This window comes from Mycothermus thermophilus (assembly GCF_041956435.1).
Source record: "Mycothermus thermophilus strain CBS 625.91 unplaced genomic scaffold VTJ04scaffold_3, whole genome shotgun sequence".
NCBI classification, from domain to species: Eukaryota; Fungi; Ascomycota; class Sordariomycetes; order Sordariales; family Chaetomiaceae; genus Mycothermus; species Mycothermus thermophilus.
In genome coordinates this window covers 2,692,997-2,712,412 of record NW_027191429.1, presented here as the reverse complement: position 1 = coordinate 2,712,412, position 19,416 = coordinate 2,692,997, and the positions used below count along the sequence as shown (strand labels likewise).

Sequence of the window (19,416 nt, the reverse complement as noted above, 5' to 3'; positions counted from 1 at the left end):
GTCGATGAGGAATTGAAGAATAAGACGAGGACCTTGGAAGGAGAACTGGTTGGAAGTTGGGATGGCGAGGTTCGGGAGAGGGAGGACCGAAGGAGACCGAAGGAACTAAAGGAGCGACGAGGACAAACAGGGGCAAGAGAAGGACGATTATGTTAACGAATGTTGCGAATCAGCGGGCCAGTGACCATTAGACCAGATGCTCCCCAGGCCAACATGAAGAGGGATGGCGTTGCGCAGAGGTTCGATGGCGATTTCCAGTGAAATTACCGCTGGAAGGCAGAGAGACGGAGACGACGGAGACACTGTCGCCCCTTGTCGCAGCCTCACAGGCGTCTTGGCAGCCGTAACCTCGCGGACCGCGGCGAGTCTTGGCTTAGTCAGCAGGACAGTCAGGGGTTGACATTTATCTACATGACATGTGGATATAGATGGGGCATCTCAACGGTACATTCTTGATCAGAATAATACCAGGAAGCCGTTTAACGATTCAAAGGGTCGTTTGCGAGGTTGATCTTGCGAAGTTGTCATAGTGGACTTGGCATCCATTTTGAGACACCACCAAGACCTGTTTGCTTGGCATTCCGCCCCTGGCTTCGCCGACAACAAAGCCTCCGGTATCGAGGGACATGGTTTGTAGAAAGGGGGCAGTCCTTGACATGAGTCCACAGGGAAACCTCGATATGATGACGTTTCAGTTTTTATTTGAAATGCTCAAGTCTAAGCCACAACGCTCAGGACTGGTCCTGGCCAGGAGTGATGCCCTGCCCAAGAATGGACAGAAACCTGTATGGATGACGTGATTCCCCTCCATCTGTTAGAAAACCGCCAGCGCAGTACAGAAACATGTCGACATCACAAATCAGGCCAGAAAGCCCTCTCCGCCTCCAAGAGCGTCTTCCACGGTCCCTCCACCCTCTCAAGCAACTCTGCCTTGACCTTCTCCCTCTCGTCTCCCTCAGGTACTTTGCCCAACACATCTGCAACTGCCTCATCAATGAGCGCCTGAAGCCGATCGACAAATGCCCGGAACTCCTTGCTGCTCCAGTTCGGAATGAACTCCTTCCTCAACGCCCCTCCGTCTGCATCATTTGCCACATCCCGGCCAACCGTGTTGGCATGATCGCGCGCCCATGTCCATGCCTCCAGGTAACACCGCTCGGTCCCCCAGAACGTGATGGCGCCCTCGAGCCAGGGAAGTGGCAGCGGTCTGGCTGTGCCCTCGGCAGCTGTCGTGATCGGAGCGGTAGTCGAGTGACGGACGGGACTGGCGACTGAGGCAAAGATGATATCCTCCATCATCCTAAGTCCCGGGACTCTGGCCACGCCAGTCTCAGGAGCAGTACCATCCTCGGGCTCGGCGAGAGGAGGGACACCTTCGGTTGGAGGGAGGAGGATGGAATCTGACAGCTGAATTGCCAATCCGTAACGGCGTGCTACATCGATGAAGAGTCTCTCCTCTCGTCGGATCGCAACAAGCGCTTCAATCAGCCAATCGGCCAGTCGTGTCTCAAAGGACTCTTTCTCCGGCTCATCTTCTAAGGATGGCACGTGACGCGGCAGCTCGAGGGACGCAAGAAGACGGGCCGCCGCGCGCAGGTAAGAGTGGATGTAAAGACGGTCATTGGCAAGCCAGCGTCCCAAAACCGACTTGGGCAGACGGCCTTCAGCACCGGCAAGGAGGAACGGGTGCTCGGTGGCCGCCTTGAACAGGTCGGCATGGGTCGAGAGGAGGTGCGAAGTGAAAGACCAGGGCGCCATGTTGGGGGTTGTTGAGGATGAAAGAGGGCTCCAACTGAACACGGGTGCTTTGTCTGATTCTTTTTGATTCTCTTGTGAAGGGCGCAAGATGAAAAGGGAAGCTCAGACGAGGTGCATTGCTGCCGTGATACAACCCTCACATGTGATCACGTGATTGTCTCGGAAGAGCCGCATTCTCTTCCGACTTCACCTCCGATTCCGATGGCCCCACCCATCCCCACTCTGTCCGATCGGATCCGGCCATGTCCGGCTCCGTCACGGAGGCTATTACCAGAAAAGGAAAGCCAAGGGGATTCACAGGTACAACTGTCGAAAGGGGCTATTTTGCATTTGGGAACGTCTTCTTGGGGCAGATTTCGCTCTGCTCAGGGAGCAATCGCTTAGTTCTGAACAGTGTCGTGTCCCTGTCTTTCCCCTTCGTGGGGACCTTCTTGCATCTCTGCCATATGACTATGTAGAAGTAAGTATTCTTCAGTGTGACTTCGGTAATGCCACCAAACACACTCTTGATTCCCATGGTGTTGAAGCTTTCATTTCCTATAGGCCACCACTTTGTTCAAGATACCATAGTAACTACAGCTTACCTGGTGCGAGGCCTGACGCCACGTACTTCCTGTTAAGTTGACTTTGAAGCTTGGGTTGATCGGGCAGGAGATACATATGCTAAGGCAATGATCACTTCGTTTATTGAGAGAGGTTGGTCTGAAGCCGACAGAGGGATGGTCGTAACAGGCACGGACAGATAGTCTGGTGCCAGGTTGGGGGTGATCGATGAGGATGAGCCAGTACGATACCGGGCAACAAACTGCGAGTTTCTCTGTCAGTCAAAGCCATTGAGACCAGGCATGAGAAAAGACGTCATCATAGCACATTGTCACTTGGAGAGCACAGTTCGGAGTTGGCAACGGTTTTATTATCGTGACAGTTGTGCTGGTGACTGCCACCGTAAGGCCGGCAGCTGCCCCCAGCACAACCCCGTCCAACTCCCCAACGCAAAGCCCAAACCCAACCCAGCACCAGAACCCAACGCAACGCCAGACCCAAACCAACCGCCGAAAATCCACAAACGCCAGGGTTTCTCGAATGCCACCAACCTCCCGCCAAAGGTCGGCGACGATAGAGACCCCTCAGCCCAAACCTCGACGCCGGAAACCCACGCCACACCAACCCAGAACTCCGCACCAGAAAACTCCGACAAGAACATGATAAAAGCAAAAGAAAACAAACAACCTCACCCTCCTCCCCATCCTTTCCTCCCACCCCACACCCAGAACGCCAGCGTCTTCCTTCCTCCTCCTCCCTCCCCCTCCTCCCGTCCCTGCTCCAACCAACCCAGCACCCCTGACCCGTTTCACCCACCACCCCCCCTCATGGAGTCGATCATTACTAGTGATCGACGTCCATGGGCGTCCCCGGCGGAGGCGGGGGGTAATCCTCCATCCCCCCCATCTCGACGTCAGAGTCTTGTTCTTTGGGAAGAACAAGATTCTTGACGCCCTCTGAGAGGGCGAGGTACCCCGGGTCGTTCGGGGCAGCGGGGTTGGCGGGGGCGGCTGCGGCTGCCACCGAGGGAGAAACGCGCCTCTGGCGCTTCCGTCGGTCGTCCTCATCGGACGACTCGTCCTCGCTGCCCCGCTCGCGGGTGCGAGGGGCAGCGGCGGCTTCGGCGGCGGCCCTGGCGGCGGCCTCCGCCTCTTCCGCGCGGACGAGGTCGTCCTCGAGGAACGCCTCGGCGGGCGACCAGAACCACGCCTCGTCCTCGAAGGCGTCCACCGCCTGGGCGAGGGGGCAAAGGGCGGCGGGCGGCAAATCCGGCTATTCATCCGAGGGGTTAGCAGGTGCGGTGAAAAAAAGATCAGACAAATGACAGTGATCAAAGTGAAATCAACGAAGATGCAAGACAGAAAATGATATGGGGACAACAGAGCCATGGTCAGCGTGCTCTGTCCAACGCGCCTTGAGGTAGCAGCATCGACCAGTTGGCAGAAAAGACCATATGCTTTTGTTGTGCTTCATGGAGAACACAGCATCAAAAAGCCTTTTCTGGCGCAGTCTTCCTTGAAGACGCGTGGCAGTAAATGCCGTGTGCCATGACGAAACCTCCGTGCCACGACGAAATCCCGTTGGCAAACACAGAAAAAGAAAAGACAAAAGAAAAAAGAAAACAAAAAGAAAAAAAAGAAAGAGAAAAGAAACAAAGCAAAGCAAAAAGACAAAAAGACAAAAAGAAAAGAAGGAAAGCAGGAAAGAAAAAAAGACAATCAAAAAGAAGAAAGGCACAAAGCAACGAAAGATGAAGAATCAACAAGAAAAATGAAAAATGAACAAACGAAAAGAAAACTTACCAAATCCCTATCCTCGCGGTCCAGTTTAAACCGGTATCGCGCCGCAAGCACGACACCCAACAACTCCTCCATGTCCTCCACCGACAGGTGGCGCCCCAACGGATGCTGCTTGTGGAGCTCTTCGATGAGCTCCTTGAAGGCGGCCCCCTCGGGGTCCGCACCACCACCACGAGGAATCGAGCTGGCGAAGGTAGTCGCGAGACCAACCAACCCGCACAGCTGATCCTGGACCTCCTTCTTCTTCATCACGACCCCGGCGGCGGTGAGGGCGCGCACGACCCGGGCGTCGACTCGCTTGCGGCGCATGACGTGTGAAGTCGAACCCCTTCAGACAAAATCCATTAGCCGTCTTGTCTCATCAAACAATGCATCATTGTGTCCCATCACCAATCCCATTGATCTCATCCCAAACTCACGATGATGACAAGGGAGAGATAGGTCATAATATGTCCAACAATGCCAACCGTCTCGTCCCAGAGATCAAGGATGAGAACTATTGAAACACGGGAAAGAAAGGATGTTGGGACAAGTGGGAAACATCTGATAAGAATACCGGTGACATAATAGTCCCAAATATGAATGACGGGAGGAATCAAAACGAGGGAAAGTGAAGTCGCGACGGAACAGGGACATCTGAGAAATGAAGATGAGCGACACTTACCAGAGGAGCCCGGCTCTCGGGAGGTTCTTCTTCAGAACCGGAAACCAGCGACCCGACATCTTGTTGTTTTTCTTTTTTTATTTTTTGTCGACTTTTTTTGTCAACAAAAAAGTCGACCGCCCTTGGTTCTGCAAAATGTCAGTCAACAGACCAAAACCGACCAACCGTGTAGACAAGCGAACGAGAAGAAACAAAATGAACAAACGACGAAAAAAAACTCAAGATCGAAGGATGGTAAAGTCGAAGTGAAGAACATGCAAAAATTGGAAAAATAGCAGACAACTGTCGTGATACGTACCGTTGTTGGGGAAGCGGCCGGGACGGCGACGAAGGCGGGCGGGGCGCGGGCGGACCAGACAGAACAGCCATGAGGGCGACGACGACGACGAAAAAAACGCGAAGGGCGCGAGCCCGAAAGTGACGAAAGTGCTTTTTTTAAAAGAAAAAACAAAAACACACGACGAGAAAAAACGGGCGAGGCGCGGCGAGACGAAAGTTGCGGCGGGGGCGCGAAGTTCTGCTGATCGTGTTGTGGAAGAAAAGAAGAAAGAGAGAGAGAGAAGGGTGGGACGAGTGCACTTGTCAAAACAAAAAGTGTACTCCTCGAGGGACAAAGTAAGCCCGAAAGTTGGCCTAACAGGCGCACATCTTTCTGCAATTTGACCAGCCCACAACCCTTTCCACGTCCCCTCCCACAAATTGTAAACAAGACAGCTTTTAACATGCGAAAAATGGTAGGGATCAATGGCATGGTGACTCCGTTGTTTTTCCCAAGCTTCCCCAGTTTGGAGGTTCTTACATACAGACACCTGCCCCCATTCATGGACACATACTCTGGGAGCACATCAACTCTGCTCTCCGTAGCCCGCCAACTTTTCTGTCGCCATGGCATTGATCACTTCAAACGACTCTTCCTCTTCATGGACATATCACATATGCCGCTGGCTAGGTACGTGGACTAACTTATATCTCACCAAGGATGTCCTTGGGAAACAGTGAGTGAAGGCTGTTCACTTCCAACAACGCGGACCTGGCCCAGTCCTGGATGGGTTACCTGAGCACCCAAGGCACGCTGTCCTTGGCACGCCGGTACTGTAGTAATCAGAACGGGAGACCCTGTCGGTCCCCCATAACCGTCATTCATAATCAAGAACGAGAGGCATCACGTATTTCAGGTTGGGACACCTGGGCATGGGTGTGTCACAACTCCTCGAGACACCCTGAAAATTTCATGAAGCACTGATTACAGGTTGTTTTCGTAGTGGCTCTTGTACGTTCGTAGTCTCTCATACGTCCTAGATCAATCTAGACCTCCTAGATTCTTTCTTTACAGATGAATGCTGGATTGGATGGAGGTTTAGATGTTGGCTGGTTGGACTATCATGCGATTGCCTTGCTCTGGCTGTTAGAACTGGGTCACCATGAAGTTGGGCTGTGAGTTACCGTGATTTACTCTCAATTGCGTGCAGGTCTGGAGCAGGAAACGTATGTCAGCAACAGTTTGGATGATTTGGTGGATTGGGTGCGTTGAGACTCACCATGCCCGGCAACTTCAACGGCGTGTTTGTGAGCCGATGAGGGAGGAAGATTGGCGATCGATGGCCTCAAACCGCCAAGCATTGATGTGCGTGACGTCCGTCAACGCACCGTGGCAGCAAAAGTGAACGTAGGGCTCCGGAGAAGCGACAGTTCAGGAATCATGGAGCAGCAAATTGATTTGACATCAGCAGTACAGCTTACAACTGTCACTTGAACAGATAGGGCATGGACCTTGATCGAAACCACGAAGGAACAGGGAGAAGTGATGCGTGAGCATCGCCGCAGATGAGGAAACCTGGGGCAAGAAGATGGAGGTATGGTGTCGATGACCGTATAATGCAGCGAATGGCGGGGCCGAGAGGGAAATCGTGCGGTGTCTGGGGGTAGGGAATATGTGCAAGCTTTGGAGTGCTGGTCCTCAACGCATTGGCATGCTTGGTCAAGTGGTCAGTGGCTACCATACCAAAAATGTCACGCCCTCAAGGTCCGACTCCTTGAGATGAGGTTCCGGGTTCAACCCCGGGACTGGGCGGTTGGCATGGAGAATTTTCTCAAAAGGTAGGTGCCTTCTATACGGCCTCCGTTCACTGGTCTTGGACCTTGGTGATCAAATGCCGCGCACAAAAGGCAATCAGTCAAGCTCCGTGTCAGCCGCTTGGTGGGATCTGGGGGTGATCAGCATGCCAATTCGTTCCAGCGCTGTCCTCGTTCTTTTTTTGAACCATGCTTTTTCTTCGTGTAGTGTTTTTGGGAAGTTCAAATCACAGGGAACACAACATCCTTCAATGATGATGGGGTTGTAAATTCTGACCATGGCGTTGAGATGAGCCAAAATTAAATTGAGAGACAGTGGAATTCGGCCATCGAGGAACAACCACTACTAAGTATCAGGTGTTTATGTCCAAGGACATGATTGTGTTGTCATGGCGGGAAGAGCCATGATGTTGTTGCTCGGTGGGGAATGATCTGCATGCCAAGAGGGATCTGCATGCAAAGGCGGGTCGTCCCGCAACCGTCAGGGGTGGGACATGGAAAATGTGGAGATGCCAAGCGCATCTGCGTAACGACAACATCCTTCCAGAGTGTCCTGGTATCAAGCATAAGAAGGAAAATGCATGAACACAAGGGAGATGGAGAAAAAGTAGAGACAAAAAGAAAAATCAAGATAAATAGCAAACAAAGAAAGATAGACGAAAGAAACCAGAAGAATCCACGATTCGTTGTCCAAAGCATAGAACAGAGGACTGGCACTGAAGGGTGAAATCACAGAAATCGAGTCTCTGATATTGGACAGAATCCAGAAGGAGGAAGAAGAAGAGTCACGATATGTCCTTGGAGGAAGGCCTCCAGGCTTTCCGCCGGATTTGTCATGGTGGCTGGCGGTCCTGGAGGTTGGCGGTTTAAGTGATGGTAGAGGAAATGAAGTCTCGGGGTCTTGTGAAAGAAGGAAGAAGAAGAGTGTGTGTGTGGTTGTGTAGAAAAAGACGGCTGTACGTAAGCGGCGGGTCCCTGGCTTGGGAAAGGTCGGCGAGTTACGGATTTGAGCAGGACCTTGGAGTTGTAAGAAGGAAAAAGCGAAAAGGAAAAGGGGAGAGGCAGCTGAAGAAATTTGAAACAGGAGGAGGAGGATCAGGAAGTTGTAGGGATGAAATGAAGCCTCCCGGTGCAGTCAGTCACCAATACATTCACCAGACTCGGCGTTCGCTGACCGGCACCTGGATGTCCTGTGTCATGAACTCGGGGATGCTCGGAGGTGGTCGGTGACATGGCACTGCGATGGAACTGTCGTTGCGATGGGACAGAAGGTCACGATGTGCGGCGTGTGCGAGGAGAAGGCGGTGTGGCAGAATATAAAGCGCTGCAATGGCCCAGGTTGTCAACACATGAATTGACTGCTGGCAACTTGGCCGAGTGGTTCCGGCGGCTTGCCGTGGTTCCCACCCTTGAGGTCCAATTCCTCAAGCCCCCAGGTTCGATCCCTGCTGTTGACAGCACAAAAATTCAAATCATTGACGGACGTCGAGGCAGTTGGTCCCAACACCACCCCTTGCTTCACAGACCGGGGCGAGACCCCACCCGACGCTACAGTTGGGACAACACCTCGACACTGTGGGCATCTGGGGGATTGTGGGAAATACATCTGGGGGATTTCTTGGGGGTCCGTATGCTGGGGGCGGATAAAGTTGTGGCAGTCAATTCCTCTCTCTTTTTTCAGGTTTTTTAAACTTTTCTCTTGGTTGTCATCAAGCAGAAGGGACAGCACCCTAGCATTGTCAAAACATTACAACTCACTCACAGGTGCACAAGGGCGAGACTAGGAGTCTGCAGGTTTGAGGTAACTTGGTGGTTTGACATGGGATATCTTGGTAGCTGGCCGAGATTTTTGATCTTGCGTACGCGTGTGCGATCGTGGGTGTGGTTGGCAGGGCGGGTCTTTTTTCATCCGAGCTGTTGTTTTTTTGGGTTTTTACGTGACGCTCTCGGTTTTTCCGCGAGGTTCTCTTCCCACCAAAACATCGAGCTCTCTTCTGATCGCCCTTTTGGGTTGTGCCCTTTTTTCTCCTTTCTCTACTCAACCGTTTCCTCGACCAACGATTTGCTTCTTGTGGTCGATCTCGGTCGCGCTTCTCTTCGGCAAACTGGTAAGCCATCCATAATATTGGCGTTGCGATTTACTTGTTGCATGCATCAAGCTCACATTTAAATCAGTCAGATCTAAAGGCCTTCCCCGCCTTCGACCCAATCAACATGCCGAAGACAAAGAAGGTTTGGCCGAAGAGAGTCAAGAAGATCAAACTCGATATCTTAAAGAGGTATATGCCCGGGTGCGGGATGTACTGGTAAGTGCTGCCCTCTTCACTTAGTGTAGTTCTACTCTCTTTCTCTTTTCAAGCCGCCGTATTTCACTCGTGTTCAATTCATGCCCAACTACATGGCCGATCGACGGATTTCGTAATATCTAGCAGCTTGCTAATTATCTCTTGATGATCATTAATGTAGGAATCGCCGATGGAGAGCAGTAACGAGGCGCAAGGCCACCGACTTTCGCGTCATCCGCGCCATGAAAAACCTGGGGATCAATCTCGCCAATGCCAGTGTGCAGCTGGAGCTTGCCATGATCTTCGTTACGGCTTTCAAGATGGTTTCGGTTCTGGGTCCCGAAAGGCAGTGGGGTAAGGTTCGACAGTTCGTCGGCGGCCTCTACAGGTACTATAGGCTCCAGGAGAATCGCATCGGCCAGTTCATGCGATATGATGATTTTGAAGACCTTTTTATGGCCATCGCTAGCGCCCGTTACTGCTATGTAGAGGCACGCAAGGCCGAGGGTAAAGTAAGTTGAGTTCCTTTTGTCCAACAATTCATCATCATAAAGCTCACCAGCATTTTCATCGTCCAGTCAACTGGTGTCCCTCTGGACAAGTTCACCTTGCTTGTCTTCTCGGTCGACAAGTTCCTTCTGGCTTGGGAGGAGCTCCCCAAGGTATCCACAGACGATATGCCGCCCCTGGAGGCAATGCGCGATGCGGTCGAGTGGCCCGAGGGTAATCAAACCAACGCTGACGGCAACGATGCCGAAGCCGAGGTCGACGATGAGGACGAGTCACAAGACGTATCGGAGAACAATCCCGATGCTGATGATGCGGGCACCATGGATTCGGAGTTTGCTGTCTTGTCTCGGCGTCTTGCAGCCATGGGCCTGAACCAGATCAGGGATCCTGATCCCAACATCATCGCCCTCATGCGACGTCTAGAGAACATGAAGTTCGAGCAAAGGGATAGGGGGGAAATGGATGACATAAATGACATGGAGGACGGCGACGACAAAGAGTTCGTGGAGGCGGATGACGAGAACATGGGGGAGATGTATTATGGCTTTAAGTGATGCAGGGCTTGTGGGCAGCCGGGGTGATGCATGGCTGATGTGGGATTTGGCATTGTCAAAACCGGAGCTCTTGTTTGGCATGTCATATGCCATGTCTCTACTGGGAATTGAAAACTTATGTGATGTCTTGTAATTGAGGAAATTGTATGAACAAAATGCGGTGGTTCTTCTCTGGTTCTGTCGTTCCGTCTGGGTGCATTTGTCGTTGAATGGTCTCGGCAGCCCGAGCTTAGGGTGTCGCGGGACGGCCCGTTGCGTCTTGGCTGCCATCGTCGGCCCTGGCTGTGGCAATTGGTGCGAGGGCCCCCTGGATAGCGACACCACAAGACCACCTGGAATGACATAACTGGGAGAAGAGGGGCGAGAGGAAGAAGCACTTTCCAACTTCGTCATCCAAATGGACTACACACATACGGCTAAACCTTGTTGGAAGCCGTCGACAACACATTAACCGACATAAGAACCCATTAGATCCAACCTGATACGTCAAACCAAAGCAACCCCTCTTCCCAGAGCATCAAACGCCCTCTTTACGAAGCTGGACAAACTCCTCAACCAACCCTTTATAATCCTCTGGTCCATACGGCTCCACAACCTCCTTCAACCAAGCAAACATACCGCCCTTACTTCGCTTCGTAATTGCCAACTTCTTCCTCTTGGTCTCCAACCCCAGATCCCGCAGCAGCAAGTCCAAATACGGCACCGCGTCGAACACGAAGTCCGGAAACTGAGCGCCGCGTCCAAAGGGGTATCGCCACCTTCCAAAGCGGGCGTGGAGCAGCGTTTCACTGCGCAAACTGGCGAGGGACTGCTCAGTCGTTGAACTGGCCTTGGCCTTGGCCTTGGGATCCGCGCTGACGGACGAAACGGTCCCCGCCGCTGAGGGCGACGGAGTCAAGGGTGAGTTCTGTGTAACGACGGAAGGAATAACGGACGGAGCCAGCTGACCGGCGAAGTAGGCGGTGATCCACAGCGCCTGGGCGTGTGCGACCAGCAACGTGCTGAAGTTCATCAATATCCCGGCGAAGGCGATATCGCGGGTCTGCAGGAAGCGAGTGGACGGAGGGACCATGAAGCGGTACAGCGTCCATGGTGTGAGGGACTGCTCCTCCACCGGCTGCGACGACAATGATGACGTTCCGCCACCGGCCTTGGGGGCTAAAGTGGCAGTCCTGTTCCCAGTCCCGATATTTCGTGCGACATGATCCTTGTTCATGACAGGCTGATTCCTCAACCTCGGAAACCTGGCGAGAATTTCCTCGTCCGCCCTGCGCATCTCCTCTCGAGAAAAAAGCTCGTCGCTCGTCGCCGGGTCATGCGGCAAGCCCAACTCAGGGGCCGCGTCGGTGCCGTCCGCCAGCACGAAGCGCACGGGCGGCACGTGCTTCCAACCTGTCGCACAGCAGAGCGCGTCTGTGCCAACAAGCTGTGTACCGTCGGATAGGTGCACGGTGCGCGTGGTCAGCGCCGTGACGTCGGCGATGTGCACGCGGATGGCGCCGGCACGGACGAGGTCGAAGATGTTGGTGGGATAGTTGAGGATGGAGAAGCCCGAGGCGACGAACATGGGGTCGGTCCAGGGTTTGAGCTTGAGGACCTCGGGGTGGGAGGTGTACTTGTTGAGCGTGAGGACGTCGTTGCCGAGGACTTTCCAGAAGATGTTGGTGATGGCTCGCCCGAAGGAGGTACCATGGAGGAAACGACGGATGCCGCCGTAGCCGTCGACGTCGCCCCAGATGCAGGGGCTGAACCACGTTAGGAGGCGAATGTCTGGGGATTGTTAGATGATGTTGCCCCATCACGGCAGATGGAAGAGTAGGCACTCACGGACGAGTTTCTCCAGCCATTTCTTGAACGGCGTGACATACGGAGGCGCCATCCATACCGGTCCGTGTCCGCTCTCTGGACAATGTTCTTGTTAGCGCCATCTCACAAACCTCAACAGGACTACACCCAACAAACCCACCTCGAATGATCCAATCAACCTCCACACCGGACGACGCATACGAGTAAGCCACATCCCAGGCCGACTTTGTCCCTCCCAACACCGCCACGCGCTTCGCCGAGCAGAGCGTATCGGCATGCTTCCCAAAGTCCTTACAATGAAACACCGGCGCGCCGAACTGCTCCTCTCCCTCAATAACCGGCTTTACCGGCTCTGAGGTCATCCCCGTCGCCACGACCAGCTTCCGCGCATAAATCCTCTTCTCCCCCTTCACACCCTCTTCCCGGACACTCAACATCCACCCGCCGTCCGGGCCATCCTGGTGTTCGGCCACATCCACCTTGCACCGGTACCGAATATTACTGAGGATGCCGAACCGCCGCGCATACTTGGCCAGGTACACGTGCATCGTTTCGCCGGGGATGTGGTCGCCCGGCTGGAGGTTGAACTCGTCCCCGTCCATTGGGAAGTCGGGGTACTCCATGGTTCCGATCATGTTGTTGGTCTTGAGGCCGGGGTAGTGGCGCTCCCGCGACCAGACGCCGCCGAGGGTGGAGCCGGAGTCGAGGATCAGGAGGGTCTTGTCGGGGTTGAGCTGGCGGAAGGTTTTGGCGACAGCGAGGCCGAAGATGCCTGGGTGGAATTGTTAGCGGCAGTGTCAGGGGAAGGAGGTCTGGTGGATGTTGATGCTTCAAGGTTCAGGAGGGAGAGACGTGCCGGCGCCTATCACGACCAAGTCGTAGGTCTCTATTGCCTGTTCAGCCATGTTGAAACGAAGCTACCGAGACAAGACAGTACGGCAAGCAATTGGGGTAGGCTCGGCGTGTCCCTCGCCACTGCTGGCAGCCGTCTGAAATATAAGGATGCTGAGAACTCCTGCGACAAGGGACGGGTTCAACATCCGGGGGTGGAGCGGTAGATACAAAGGTACGGTCTTGGGAAGAGCCCTTTGTTACATCGAATGGCAGCCGTTGGTGTCCCTCCATGTCGGAACAACCAACAGCTTGTCCAAGGACTTGCTGATACTACCGTTCCATTATGCAGCGCGGCATCCATCATCACCTCCTATCGTCGGAATGATCTGCGGGGGCGAAGTCCCGTTTCGGGTAACGAGCCGGTGAACGCCTGGGATCATCGGGATCTTGATGTAATAGAGAGGCAAGCATCTGGTTAGCTGGGCCTGAACGACAAGTTATTCTCCGATGACAAATGATGAGGCTCTCCCTCCTTTGAGTTAAGTCTGCAGTTCCTCGCGTTGCCATGTGATGACCCTGTCGACAATGACATTGTAGGGAGTCTCGGAGCTGTGCAGAACAGCCTGTCAAGCACGTTGTTGACATGGCAAGGAAGGCTTGTGATGCCGTTTTCCGCGTGTATGCAAGGCGTAAGCTTACAGTAGTATTCTCCAAAACGGACCCCGTCCGTTGGCTTGGTTGGGGCTATTGTGGGCTAAGTTAAAACTATGGGCGGTTGCACAAACATGGGCGAGGGTTACACAAACTTCATTAAAGAGCATCAAGAGCTCGGGAGGGGGTCTTGGCAGGTTGTAGTCCGCAACCAACTGCATTCAGGTCGGTGAGTATATTTCCGTGGCCGCCTTGAAGTTTGCGGTATGGTGTGTATGGTCCGGGTACGGGTATTGTTGCGTCGGGAGTCGAGGGTCGTGGGATATTGTTCAGCTGGAAAACTGCGTAGGGCTGAGCTAATGCGAGAATACCACTTCGTTAAGTTGGGGATGTTTGCTCTTGTCAAAGAGCAGTCAAAGCTGGAAATAGATCCAAGGGACAAACACACTGCAATTCGAGCTCTCAACAATGAATGGTTTGACCATAGAATTGAGGGAATAGGTAGCAGCACAACCCACATAATGCGCTGCAATGCCGACACCCGTATTCAAGATTACCCGTATATTTGATCCACTCCAGGGGCTGTCGAAGAGGACTTGGTCCAGGTGCCATGCTATCTGCTCCCGCGAGATACAGCAGACAGACAAAGCCTGACGCGAGATGTCAGTTAGACCCAAGGGTGCCAACACATTACCTTCCTTGCCTACTTTGTATCAGGCCTCAAACATGGTTGACACCAGTTGGGCTGGCATGGGTGGTGGTCGTCAACGTTCGCGGCTCTATCCTACGACATCCGATGTCGTCTAACTAGAGCACATATGTTAGCACAGAGATCCGGCACCATGCCTATCGTTCGCGTCAAAGGACGGCTCAGCATGATGCAGTGACATCTTAAAGCGAGATCGCTCATGAACCTCAATGGTAGCTGTCCACTGTCCGAAGACAGTTGACAAGGTCTCCATGGGTTAGATCTGCCTCATGTCGGTATTTTGTCTGTGAACAAAGACTAGGCTGCCTGGGAATCCGTCACGAGCATCGCGATAATAAGACCGGGACATTGGGGATCGGAAAGAACTCACTTAGCAAAGAGGGCTTGCTGACCGGACTGGCAGACGGCAGAACGGACCTGACCCAGTCCACAAGCACTCGTATCATGTTGAACACGATCGCACTGTACAATCGCACTAGTCGCATGGGACATCAAGACGCAGCCATCGTTTGTTCAATGACTCTCTGATTGTGGTAGATACACCTTCCCGATAGACCTGCTAACTCTGTCCTTCGATTTCCCTTTTCATCCTCGTCCAATCCCTCGAGCCTGTTCAAAAACCAAGTCACAATCTTGGCCTCTATTTCTGACTGCACTCAGACCTGTCCACAACGTACAACCTTTGGATCTCCAATTACCAACCCTGTAACTCCCCGACCAGGGAGATAGGGACACAGTTTTCGAGAAATCCCCAACTCCTCTCCCTTCCAGTAAAGTCGGGGGAAAATCCCATAGACTCGATGCTCCCATCCGCTTTCTCTTGCAACCATCCGCGGCCCAGATGCGAGGACAGCACAAATCACAATGGCCTTCAATGCCTGCAAGTTCCCGGCGGAATTTCCGATTGCCCCTCTCTCCCAAACCCATCCCCTTAGACCTGGACTATCATTCCCTCTCGCCCTAGCATGGATATGGAAGGATTCAGCTGACCTGCCTGTTTCCGCCAATGAATCCTGCAGTGCGATGCAGCTTTCCGGCCATTCGGCGCGGTCGAGGTGTAACCGGGTTTCGCTGAGGAAGAGGTAGGGTTGAGTGAGCGCGTATGAGCGCCGGGATTGTTATTGTGAGACACCATGGCTGTGAGGTCAACAAGTTCTGGGATCTATGAGACACGCTCCAGGGGTTGTACTGGGCCCCGGGACTACGGCCACTTCCACGACCGCAGGAAAAGGACCAGTCATTGAGGGTAAATAGATTAATCGCAGAGCATCAGTCCGTCGGCGGACTACAGCACTGTTGTGTAGCTCTGGTAGGAACCTGTTTATAGCTTGGATTCACATATACTACATGCAGGAACCAATTAGTCGGCAGGGAGAAGGGGGATGGGGAACGATAAAGCTAGTGACTGACCGCTGACAGTCTCCCCGTCTGGTGTTTAAAGGAGACCGTCCGCTCGTTTTTAGCAGTCTCTCGCCAAAGTGTAATCACAGGTCGCTCGTTATTCTGTGACAGATCATCTATCAGCCCTACGCTCGTTATCGTCCACCTAGGTCCTTGGGTATCGACTACTTCCGGTAACCAAAACCGAAGAGGGCTGCTCAGCTTTTGTCACTCATTCAACGGCCTTTTTCGGACAGTCACAGATATTGGCACGGCGATGGATGCTCTTGTCAAAGAGGCCTTTGCCCTTCTTGGCGTGGGCCTCTTCGTTATCGGGCTGCGCCTGGCTGTCCGCGTGTCAGCGGTGGGCATGCGGCACCTCCAAGCTGACGACTATTTGATGATGTTGGCTGCGGTGGGTGGTCCCCATCCCGAATCCATCGGAGTTTCGGGGTTAACTCGGCGTTCAGGTCGTGTACTCGATTGAGACATACTTGGCGTACACGGTGGGAGCGTATTGGAAGGGCCTCGCCAATAATGCCATGACGGATGAAGAGAGGAGGTTGCTGGATCCCGAGAGCGAGGAGTATCGGTTGCGGTAAGAAAGACAACCTCAACACCCTGTCAGGGGAAGGAGGCTGAGAGGTGTCTAACATGGTGTGCAGGGTCAACGGTTCCAAGACGCAGGTCGCTGGGTGGTCCACATACACGCTTTTGCTATGGATCATCAAAGCAGCTATGTGCTCCTTTTATTTGAGGTTAATGGTTAGCATGTCCCAGACCACACGGCGTTTTGGGCGATGTACTGACACCGATTTCTTGCTTGCTAGGATGGTCTGGGATACGAACGACGCATCCGCACCGGCTTCGCCATCGTAATAGTGACCTACATTGCTGTCATCCTGTCGATCCTTCTGGGATGCCGACCATTGGAAAAGAATTGGCAAATCTATCCTGACCCGGGAAGTTAGTCACCCACAATCTATTTGCTTGATGCCACACAGATCTCGGCTAACTTGGGACAGATGCCTGCCAACCAGCCATCTCCAAGATCGACATCTTCGTCACTGTCGTCCTGAACGTCCTGACCGACGTCTATCTCATGAGCATCCCGATTCCAATGCTCTTGGCGTCCTCGCTGAAGCCGCTCAAAAAAGCCGGGCTCACGCTGCTCTTTTCAGGGGGCGTGTTCGTTACGGCGGCAGCAATCCTGCGCTGTGTACTCATCATCGCGGTACCTCACCTCCCTTCCTTCCCCTTCCAAACTCCGAGAATATCTTCCAACTGACACTGACACGCAAAACACCAAGGACCCTGTCAACGGCGCGCAACAAGCTGGGTCCTGGGCCGTCCGCGAAACCTTTGTCGCGGTGGTGACCAGCAACCTACCCATGATCACGCCGCTGATAGCGCGGTGCTTCCGGCCCATCATCGGCACCATTCGCTCTCTGTCTTCCTCTCACCGCGGCGGAGGAGGTACCTCGCGCGCGTCTCGCAGCCGTGATGGAAACAAACCTCCTCTCTGCGTCGGGGGTAGCGCTGGCGGCGGTGATACTGGGGCCGGGGAAATGTATATGCTCGAGGACAAACATTCCCGACGCCGCCGCGGCATGGGTCCGCGCAGCGTCCACCCGATTCCGGACTTCACCATGAACGCCAGCGACGAGCAGATCTACGCAGGGTATGGGAATGAGAGGGGAGATGATGCGGGGAGTAGCAGCACCACGACGGCTGGGGCGTCGGCGACGGCTGGGTACGAGGTTGATTTGGAGTCGGCGAGGGCGGCGATGCATTCCAGGGGCGCGTGCGGCGGTGGCGGAGGGGTGATTGTGAAGCAGACGTCGGTAGAGGTGATTGAATCGCGGAGGACAGAGGAAAGGGAAGGGCGGCATGAGGTTGGGGATTATTATTTGCTGAGGCAGTCGAGGAGGGAGGCGGAGAGGATGGCGCGGCAGGCGAGTACGGGGAAGAGGAGGAGGAGTGGTTCGGCGTTTGGGATTGGGAGGTCGGTGTAGGTAGGGGGGAGGATGGAAGGGAAAAGATGGGATGATGAGATGAGGAGTGTATGTTGAGAGCAAACGTCAAGAGTGAATCTTAACGTACCTAGCTGATTTTGATCACTGGGCGAGAGCGGAGCTGCGAACATGATGGGATTAGGGGTTCATAAGTCCCACGTCCTGGCGTCACTGCCGGGTCACCCAGCAGTCCGCAGATTAGTGTGGTGGTCTGTTGGGCAAGGTCACCTTGGGTTCGTTGTGGTCGAAAGGCTGCAGGTTCGAATCTTGCTGGGGTAAAAACTTTAGCAATGCTGAGGGTTTTTCGTAGCCAATGGTTGGCACCCCCAATCATTGGTGAGCTTTTTTGTGGTTGAGTTGGCAGACAGGATTTTGTTTTGTTTACACGGTGATGATGGACGTGAAAGATGAGGGGTTGGATGGTATTTGATGAGGCAGTGGGAAGACCAATGTCGATTTGAACAGATTATATCTTAGAAATCATGTTTTTCTTCTTTGATGAGAATGGTGTTGCTGTGTCCCAATATCTCTGTGAGCGTCGTCCATGTGTTGTTGATTTCTTTCCCAAACAGGAAACTGTCGATTAGCACGTGAAATCACCCCACCACGGGCCGACGGCATCCCAATAGGGCAAGTGGAGCACCCCGCAGTGGAGCTGTTGGAGGCGGGCGGTGACCATTTGGGGCCCAAATTTCGGGCTTCTCTCCCTTCTTCCCCTTCCCCTTCCCCCCTTGGGCAAGACATTGGACGACACGACGCTCACTCTATGCGGCCTGCTTTCGCTCTCCTTGCTCCAGCCAGACAAGTCCTTCGCTCTGTCTCTGCCCGTTTTCACACCATGACTCCGGGTACAGTACCATCTTCTTTCTCTTCTTCTTCCTCTTCCTCCTCCTTCTCCCTCTCCCCCTAGCCTCGCCTTTCTTTCCTCGACAACCTCGCCAACGACCAACTAACCGTCCACCCTCTCCCAGTCCCCGATCCTCGTCCAATTGTCATTTCGGGCCCCTCGGGCGTCGGCAAGGGCACTCTCTACAACCTCCTCTTCCAAAGGCATCCCGACACCTTCACCCTCTCCGTCTCCCACACCACCCGCAAGCCGCGTCCCGGCGAGCAGGACGGCGTCCACTACCACTTCGTGACTAAGGAGCAGTTCCTCGAGCTCAAGGCCCAGGACGGCTTTATCGAGAGCGCCCAGTTCGGCGACAACTTCTACGGCACCTCCAAGGCCACCATCGAGGAGCAGCGCGCCAAGGGCAAGACCACCATCCTCGACATCGAGGTCGAGGGCGTCAAGCAGATCCAGGCCTCCAAGTTCCCCGCTCGTTTCGTCTTCATTGCCCCGCCGTCTGAGGAGGAGCTGGAGAAGCGTCTGCGCGGTCGCGGTACCGAGTCGGAGGATTCTATTCAGAAGCGCTTGAAGCAGGCCAAGGTGGAGCTGGAGTATTCCAAGACGGGCATTCACGACAGGATTATTGTCAACGACGTAGGTCCATGTTTATGTTTTGTTGTGTCTTGGCTACGCGGCAACTAGCCGGGTGTCTGTGCAACGGTAGTGCTAACACGTGGTTGCTGTAGGACTTGGAAAAGGCGTACAAGGAGCTCGAGGAGTTTGTGTTCGCCGAGCCAACCACTGATGATGACTAAGTTTGAATAATAATAGCATACAGCAAGCCGATAGACCAACCATCTCTGTATTTACCTCAATAGACTAGCCAAATACACGGCAGGACGCCAGGGTCCTTCTTGACACCTCTCCGAGGAAACACTCCACCAGTCTTGATGTTTGTCAGCACGCTTGAAACATATGCCCCGGGTTCTGTCATCATGCGCTGCAG

The 19,416-nt window shown here is 53.8% G+C and overlaps 6 protein-coding genes across 6 annotated transcripts; 3 read left to right on the top strand and 3 right to left on the bottom strand.

Annotated features, from left to right (window-relative positions):
• Positions 1-852: 852 nt before the first annotated feature.
• Positions 853-1,758, bottom strand: VTJ04DRAFT_5117 (uncharacterized protein; the record flags this gene model as incomplete). Its single annotated transcript, XM_069363198.1, has 1 exon — positions 853-1,758. One exon carries the CDS (start codon positions 1,756-1,758, stop codon positions 853-855), a length of 906 nt encoding a protein of 301 aa, XP_069220068.1.
• Positions 1,759-3,144: 1,386 nt separating this feature from the next.
• On the bottom strand, positions 3,145-4,409 carry VTJ04DRAFT_5116 (uncharacterized protein; the record flags this gene model as incomplete). The annotated part of the gene is made up of 2 exons (XM_069363197.1): positions 3,145-3,573; positions 4,104-4,409. The coding sequence occupies 2 exons, from the start codon at positions 4,407-4,409 to the stop codon at positions 3,145-3,147; spliced, it is 735 nt and encodes a 244-aa protein (XP_069220067.1).
• Positions 4,410-9,051: 4,642 nt separating this feature from the next.
• On the top strand, positions 9,052-10,186 carry VTJ04DRAFT_5115 (uncharacterized protein; the record flags this gene model as incomplete). Its single annotated transcript, XM_069363196.1, has 3 exons — positions 9,052-9,143; positions 9,304-9,634; positions 9,701-10,186. 3 exons carry the CDS (start codon positions 9,052-9,054, stop codon positions 10,184-10,186), a joined length of 909 nt encoding a protein of 302 aa, XP_069220066.1.
• A 517-nt stretch (positions 10,187-10,703) lies between these two features.
• Positions 10,704-13,032, bottom strand: VTJ04DRAFT_5114 (uncharacterized protein; the record flags this gene model as incomplete). Its single annotated transcript, XM_069363195.1, has 4 exons — positions 10,704-11,956; positions 12,014-12,088; positions 12,153-12,764; positions 12,930-13,032. The coding sequence occupies 4 exons, from the start codon at positions 13,030-13,032 to the stop codon at positions 10,704-10,706; spliced, it is 2,043 nt and encodes a 680-aa protein (XP_069220065.1).
• A 2,811-nt stretch (positions 13,033-15,843) lies between these two features.
• On the top strand, positions 15,844-17,581 carry VTJ04DRAFT_5113 (uncharacterized protein; the record flags this gene model as incomplete). The annotated part of the gene is made up of 6 exons (XM_069363194.1): positions 15,844-15,981; positions 16,037-16,164; positions 16,232-16,331; positions 16,397-16,532; positions 16,592-16,800; positions 16,877-17,581. The coding sequence occupies 6 exons, from the start codon at positions 15,844-15,846 to the stop codon at positions 17,579-17,581; spliced, it is 1,416 nt and encodes a 471-aa protein (XP_069220064.1).
• Positions 17,582-18,347: 766 nt separating this feature from the next.
• VTJ04DRAFT_5112 (uncharacterized protein) lies at positions 18,348-19,225 on the top strand (the record flags this gene model as incomplete). Its single annotated transcript, XM_069363193.1, has 3 exons — positions 18,348-18,429; positions 18,553-19,064; positions 19,157-19,225. The coding sequence occupies 3 exons, from the start codon at positions 18,348-18,350 to the stop codon at positions 19,223-19,225; spliced, it is 663 nt and encodes a 220-aa protein (XP_069220063.1).
• Between the last annotated feature and the right edge of the window lie 191 nt (positions 19,226-19,416).